This window comes from Orbicella faveolata, unplaced genomic scaffold (assembly GCF_042242905.1).
Source record: "Orbicella faveolata isolate gen_17 unplaced genomic scaffold, um_ofav_v1 contig_2, whole genome shotgun sequence".
Classification (NCBI taxonomy): Eukaryota; Metazoa; Cnidaria; class Anthozoa; order Scleractinia; family Merulinidae; genus Orbicella; species Orbicella faveolata.
The window spans coordinates 16,381,524-16,389,193 of NW_028301547.1; the positions used below are offsets into that span (position 1 = coordinate 16,381,524).

General features: G+C 37.1%; 1 protein-coding gene across 1 annotated transcript; it reads right to left on the minus strand.

The window, feature by feature from the left end:
• Window positions 1–4,220: 4,220 nt before the first annotated feature.
• LOC149112154 (phosphatidylinositol N-acetylglucosaminyltransferase subunit Y-like) lies at window positions 4,221–7,661 on the minus strand. Its single transcript, XM_089289908.1, has 2 exons — window positions 7,510–7,661; window positions 4,221–6,390 (listed from the first exon to the last, which is right to left on the minus strand). Exons 1-2 carry the CDS (start codon window positions 7,639–7,641, stop codon window positions 6,259–6,261), a joined length of 264 nt encoding a protein of 87 aa, XP_089146034.1. The 5' UTR covers window positions 7,642–7,661; the 3' UTR covers window positions 4,221–6,258.
• Between the last annotated feature and the right edge of the window lie 9 nt (window positions 7,662–7,670).

Genomic DNA, 7,670 nt, shown 5'->3' on the forward strand with positions numbered 1-7,670 from the left:
AGGATTTAAGTTGAATGATTCCACGTTGCATTTCAAACATTTACAATTAACACAACTCGCGAAGACGCTGAAATGACCTCTGTTTATTTGCTTTCCCCTTTCATATTTCTCGCAAAATTGATCGCCTATTTGCCTTTTTAGTCGTTTTTAAATCATGTACGTCAATTGCGACATTTTTCGGCTCGTGTCTTTACCCCGAACAAGTCTTCTGCGAAGATAAATTCGCTATACAATTGTTGCATACTGATTGGCATTAGGCGGCGAAATCTAAACTGAACATTTGGGACATCCCATTTTGGCGTTTTAATTGCTGTTGTCTGACTTGCATTAGAGTCTTTCAAGTGATTCGTCAAAGTTCTCCTCATAACAGCTGATGGATAAACGTAAATTTCGCTTCAGAAATTAGATAAATTTCAATTTGCAATAACTTCAAAAGGCAATCGAGGTCGCACAGATTAAATAGGATGAAATAAATCTTTCTATTGAAATGGTATTATTTCGTGCAAAATCAATTTGCCACTCTCGGGGTTTGAAAATACTGAGAATTATAATTTCGTTTACGCGGTAAAAAAACTCAAAAGGCCCGAAAATTTAATTTTTTCAATTTACTGATGGCCTTAAAGGTCAAACTGCTCGGACGATTAATTAACTAAGACAAACGGACAGGTTTTCTTTCGATATTGCACCGAGCACAACCTTGTGTGTCACAACATTATTCATTTATCAAAAAGAGTTTTTCAGTGTTTCACCTTTTCATATTGTCGCGTCTGAACCATTTCCATTGTATTTACTTTGATACCTGACAAACTTCAAAAGCACGATTGGCTCTCGAACACTAGCAACGTTTTTTTGAAAACTATTTTGAAAAAAACCTGAACAGGAGTGGAGCTAATTCTGAAGTATACTGCAAACGGCGTTGAACTTAACGATTGCTTTTTGCGTTGTCTTTGGACTAAAAAACTACTAATCTGCTAAACGAAGTCATAAAACAGCCACTGCGGAAGTACCAATTGAGTATTAGAACACAAAAACTACTTTTTATTATTTGGTTTTTAATTTATTCGTGGGAATTTTTTTCCAGGGAAAGAATACGGTGACCAAATGAACCATTAGATATCCCATTGTGAGATTCTCTAAAATCGGAGGTCAAATTTGAAACGCAAACTTGAGCCAAGTACGAGAAAACACCCCGAATCAATGAAATGGCTTCAAATCGCGGATGTTGGCGCTGTCACCACATGTTAGGTTCACATAATTATTATCGTATTTGGAAAATCGAATTACTCATTGCTTCCAAGCTCATAAAATGGATTTTGTTCGGCGCAAATGAAACGAATTAATTGCAAATTCTTAATTGTTTACGCGCTTCCAGCTTTACTAGACGATCAAAGTTGTGGGAAATTTACCACTGTCCCAAAAGGCGTTTTTAAATTTTCTCATCCTAGAAATAGGGGTGATAATTTTTCAACACACAAGCGAAGGCTTCAACACTTCACAATTTCTTAAACGATTTATCCCCTGAAAATGCAAATTATCCAGTGAAATTTTGCTGCAAAAAGCCTTTAATTGTGAGTTAACCGACGCTGATTGACAACAAAGAAAATCAAGCCTTCTTTCGTCTTGATTTCTTTCAATTCGCCATGTCCAAACCAGATCATGTTATGTTTGCCGTAGCTGCTAATTTCTTTGGAATATCACCTTCGAAATTTTTAGGTTTTCGCACCTGGGTCAACACTACTCTAAAAGGTTTAGGGTTTTATTTACCCAAAATCAAAAACAGGCGATCAGTATCAAATTTGTCAAGTAAGTTAACACGCAAATTGTCGACGCTCATTTGAATTTAGACGACATTATGGGTTTACGTAGCCAGGTTGTTTAACTTTGCAAACGACAACCTCGTCAAGGACAGATTCTAAATTAAAATACAACAAACCAATCATTTTTTCATCTATTATTTCTCGCAAGGTTAGCGCGGTTCAGCGATTTTTTTTCAATCGCAACTAACTGATATGAAAATTAATATTTTCAATTGTGTTATTCCACTAATTTACGATCTATATCTCTTTTCAGTAACATACTTTCATTGAGCGCTTTAGAAAACGAGACCACCGTCTGTTTTAGGGGACTGTTTCTGTCACGGTATAGTTAAGAAAAAATCCATCCAGAAACGGGATGGACGCATTCTTGGTAACCAAGAGAAAAGGTAATTAGGTTCTGAAATATGTAGATGATTTCCAACTACGCAACTGATATAATAAAAAGAGATATTAGATATTTTGTGCGTAAGTGAAAAGGTACAATTTCTAATCTCCACAGCGGAAAAATAGTACTAGAATGCGTCTAATTTTCAACTCTTTTTTCGCTTGCCTGTCTATGGAACTATGTTACCAAGTAAAAATATAGGACATACGCGGCGTTTTTGAAGCGTTTTAGCGGTTAGAGATGCTAGACTTTAAAGCGTAAGCTCAAAAACTGAGGAAGAAAAATCAACAAAATTCCCTCGGGACTTGCTTTGTTCTGAAAATGCACCGGCGTAATGTCGGCACAATCACATCTTACGAAAGTTAACTCGAGAAAAGAAAAAGCGGAAAGCCATTGTGAAAGCAAAGTTAGATTTTCAAGGGACTATTTAACGCTGTACACCTGCCCATTCATTAAAAGTAAAAACGCGTTAAATTCCCGATATTGACGATATTAAATTTCGATTCTTTGAGACGTAAGTCCTTAAGTTTCGCACAATTCGAAACGAGTTTCGGACCTGGGTAAAATAAAAAACCGTAATGTTGTAAATTAATCGTAATAAAGGTTGATCAGATAAAGAGAGTAATAACGTTTGTGCACGAACGGTCCTTTTGGGGTTTTTAAATAAATCACCGAAATCAGACGTCTTCTATTCAAGTGTCATTCAGTCAAACACTGCACTGCGACAATTAAAAAAAAAAAATTATATCTTTGTCACTCTTTGTGAAATCTTTGGGCACAGCTTCAGTTTAAATGTTATGACCTCAAGACAGTTTGAACAACCGTTTTGATCGAAAAGAAATGCGTTCGTAGATTTTGGGTTTTTTAAATTCAGATAAGGAATAAAATTACATTGTAAGGGGGGCTACATTTGAAAGATGTTTGTCATGCAAGTTTGTCAGTATTCTCTTTGGAGTTTCATGCAATCTGAGATGCCATCATAGGTTTTATTTACAATGGAAGGTCACACAAAACGTTTGAGTTTTTAAAATTCTTATTCAAGACTTACGAGCCAGTAAAAAGAATGGTTGGGTGGAGAAGATAAGTAGATTTGCAAAAATTTGGACATCCAAGTAGCCTCCCTTTAAGAATAGTTGTCTTGTAAGGGGAGTTTGTGGGCCATTATTTCTTTAACATGATTCTTCATCCCAATTGAAATAATTCGCCATTAATCCCTAAATTGTCTGTTTTGCAACAATCCGTTTAAATCTTATCACGTTCCTCTATGGTTCATTTGACCGTTTCTTTAAAAGCTTTTTTTGATCACCCCAGTGGTTCAACTACTGCCGTTACACAGGATGCAAGATCCTGGGTTTTACTGCATTTCCTGGGGGTCCGAGCAAAAACAAGAGGAGATGTCCCCTTTGGGACACTGAGGTGTTTATAAAGTTATAGGTAAAACTCTCGTTTAAGCTTGAGTTTTTTTTGTAGCTCCCTTTTTTAGCAGTAATTAGATTGCTGTTAACCCCCAAAGGTCACTCATAATCACTTTCAGCTATTAAGAGTTGCTATCAGTATGAGATTTCTTACAACTTGGAGGCAATTTCCACTTACATCAGCAAAAATGACTTGAAATTGAATGACAGGGGACTATTAGCAAAAACCTTCATGTTAGAGAGTAGAGAACATCGAAAAGGAAATTTTTTTCCCTATCGCTAAGGTAGTGAGAATGAGGATATACATTTATCTTAGTGAGTCAGTGGTAAAAGTTCCTTCTCGGACCTTCTCGGCTCCGCCATATAAAGAGGAAGGAAAATCTTTAGAGAAGAGGACTACCATCGCATTCAAGCCTGGGACACATGTAGAGGTAAATACTCCTCGTCGCTTTATTTTATTGAAAATCAAAGATAAGAATTAGAGGTGGCGAATGGTCCTTTAAAAAACAGGGGTCTTGCAGTTTTGTTTTTTTTACAGGCTATGTGCGTCTCGCGATCGCTTTTTTTTTTTTTTTTTTTTTCACAGAGCGGTCTCCCAGACTCTTGTTTTTGAAAGACTAATGAGAAACTCTCGAAGTCCCGATTCCTTTGCTTGTTTCATGATAAGTGTCTGAAAGTCTTAGAGTCTGAATGTCTCGCCCTCGCATTTAAAACACTTTAAAGTCTCGCTACCACAATTTAAAAAGTTAAAATGTCTCAGGTTCGCTAAGAAAAACGCTAGTCTCGCGTTCTCGCAAAGTCTCGCATTAACCATTCACTGTTCCTGACTGGAAGTGATGAGCTAACTGTCATTTTCGGTCTACTGCAGCGGGATTTGATGACTCCACTGTCACTAAAAGTATTCAGTACGTTAAGAAAACTTTCAGGCTGGATTGGGTCTGAAAAAAATTAAACAAAGTTTTTTTACTTTTACTTGTTTTTGGCGAAGCATTTTTTTGAACGAATTGTCCCGGTGGTCAGTGAAACTGTACAAAACAAAGACAACTGTGAGGTTAGGGAATCACTCACTGGTTGAGTACACTTCCAATGTTTTATTGTCATAATAATGGGTCCTGAATGGAAGGGGAACACCCTTCTCACCCCCAGCATGAGGTATCAGTTATGGCACCGTGTTGTTGTCAAAAATTGTGGAAAAAAAATGAGTGCTAGGTGCATGGAATATTCTGTGTACTTCCACTCAATGGTCAGTAGGTCCTGTCCCCTTCCTTCAACAGACTACTGGATTGAAGTAGATCTTGATTTACTACTGGCTTTGAGTGATGGAAGTAATATAATAAGGGTGAGGGGGATAGGAGAACATGTCAGAAAAACAGGTTAATACAGAGAGAGGTACAGGTAGGTGCATTTATAATTCATCTTTCAAAGGAGGGTATTATGATACCATGAGGTTATTTACTAAATTACTGTAAAATATTGGTTACTGGGGAGATTTACTAAAACCAAAAGGTGATTATTTTTTTATATGTTTAAAGCACACATAGACCAAGCAATGTATCTGATAACAAGATTATGTTTGATAGGAGTGTTTCCAAAGCTTCGAGACATGATAAGTGTCAAAAGATTTGATGCAAGAGAATGAAAGACTTCAAGAGGATGAAAAAATCTGACATTTTTGTTTGAAGATCAATTAACTGGGTATATAAAGCACTATGTAAGAAAGAGTGCACTGAAAGCTGTACTTCTATAACTCAATAGAACACAGAACAAGTAGTATAGTGCAACCAAAGAGAATTTACAATTTTGATAATCAAAATGAACAAACGAGTTTTCTTCGCTTTTTTCCCAAGGTTTTCTGTACGAGATAGAATGCATTTTCTCCACCTTTCTATTGATTTATAAACATTTGTGAAAATTTGGGAAAAGCAGTTGTTCCCACAGCATTTTTCATTATCCCAAACTGTTTCTATAACTGGCAGGAAATAGAAAATGGTTTTCTATTTCTTAATAATATTAAGTAGACTGAAGAATATGAATGACGCATTATATCATGTCTAATTTATTTTCATTTGAGTATCATTGGATGCTTATAAGCAGTTAAACATCTGTAATTTTATTTCAGTAAAGATTTTGTTGCTCTCTCTGATTGAAGAGTCAATTTGCCATTGTAGAATATTGGGACTTTCAAGTTATCTTTTCCACTTTTATTACCTTGTGTTTTAAAGTCTTCAATTCAAGGAGTGGGTGCCTCTTTGGGTCTCTCAGTATATGACAGTCTTAGTGCTTGACCTTTGCTTTGCAAGGTTCCAGAGTACTGAGCATGGCCGCCAAAACTGTTCTTCTTGAAGAACTTCTAGTATGGTTTAGAAGCCCACCAAAAAGCCCCTATGCTTGTCATTCTCAATGAATCCATACATTATTCAAAAAGTATCATTTAACTTTCTTCATAAGAGGCTGACTCTCCTTTGAGACAGTGAAATGGATGGTCCAAGGGCTCTTCCACTGTGGCCAGTGCACCATTAATGTGGATCTTGTGCCCTGAACTGGTCTCTTCACTCTCCAGACCTTGTTTCATCCTTGGTGTTCATCTGTGAAGCTGCAGCCTAGCATGATCTTTAACAGCATCATCTTCACAGTTGCTTAGTTAGTTGTGAATGAAGAACTTCAGTCCCATCCAGTTGAAATACATGAAGACCACAAACACTGGTATGGAGGTTGGCACAAGAAGACCAAAGTAGCATGGTGAATACTGATTTAGACATGATTCTGGAAAATCCTGTTACATTAACAAACATAAAATGTACTGTCACTAACTGCAAAAAATGTCTGCAAAATGTAAGAGCCAGTGTATTGCCATAACTCTGACATTGTTCTGTTGGTTATAGCCATCTGTGGTAATGAAAACAAATGGCAAAAGTCTCCTCTATAAAACTCAGGTCAGTTTACTTGTAATTTGCCCTTTGACAGAGCTATTCTTGGCAAAATTAATCTTAGTTGAAGCACTGATGACGTTCTAAAATTTACTCTAACAACAGCTTATTTTGTACCTAAACAATGATTACAAATATCAAAAATAAATTTTACTTAAATATTGCAAAATGATACTGGTCCAACGAAAGTATAACAAGAGCCCTCAAAAGTAATTTAATGTTGGATAGTCATGGCATGATCAGTTGCTTTACACTGTACATGTGTGCAACTTCAAGATGAAAACTGCAGCCTAGTCTAGTCTAAGAAACTGGAGTTTGCAATTAAGTGATACTTGTTCCTTGACTGCAGGCACACTTTTAATGCAAGGACTGTCCTTGCGTTAGGATCAACTTTGCAACAGCAGTGTTACTGTTTGTGAGGGTGCTGTATTAAACGAGTAATGGTCTGTGCTGCTGTTAAATTTGATCAAATACGAGAGTCACCGCGAGATGATCAATTCAGTCATGTTAGTAGTGGGCTGAACAGCCGTAGATAAGAAAGCTTCGTATGTACTTATCTGAGTTTTAATTGTTTACTATGTGTTGTGTATAATCGAAGATGTTCCTCAGCAAAATATTGCAAGGCTCTTATGGTTCTTATAAACGTCTGTAAAAATTGTGCTCTCAACGCGACATAAGTTTATATAAGCTTATGAATGCAAAGACAGAGGCGGAGCACGGGGAGCCCGCCCCCCCCCCCCCCCCCCGCTTATTTTGGGTTTTTGGGTGAAAATAAATCGCAGAAGGAAGAAAAACCGGCAGGGAAAGCAAAACAAAACCGGGCTCCCCTCTTATCTCAAGGTCTGGATCCGCCACCGAAAGCTACATGAGCGCTCGGCATCAACGCAACATTAAATTATACGGGATGTTTTTTTTATCGCGTATTTTTCCCATACCCACGAAGAAAAACCTAGATATTTCCTTACCTCTGTAGTTAAATAAGTATAAAATATCCCGAAAAGGCAAACAATTACGAAGATTGGAGAGAAGATCAGCAAAAAATACGGGGCCAAATTGTCCGCAAAAGTATAATGAACTTCTTCTCGTTTGTCCTCCATTACATTTTCGCGGCTGACCGCTGATCAAC

What these genes read in the sequence shown, in the direction of transcription:
- LOC149112154 (XM_089289908.1), bottom strand. Translation starts at nt 7,641, where the DNA reads ATGGAGGACAAACGAGAAGAAGTTCATTATACTTTTGCGGACAATTTG. An exon ending in ATACTTATTTAACTACAGAG is followed by an intron (nt 6,391 to 7,509) that starts GTAAGGAAATAT and finishes TTAATGTAACAG; the next exon opens with GATTTTCCAGAATCATGTCT.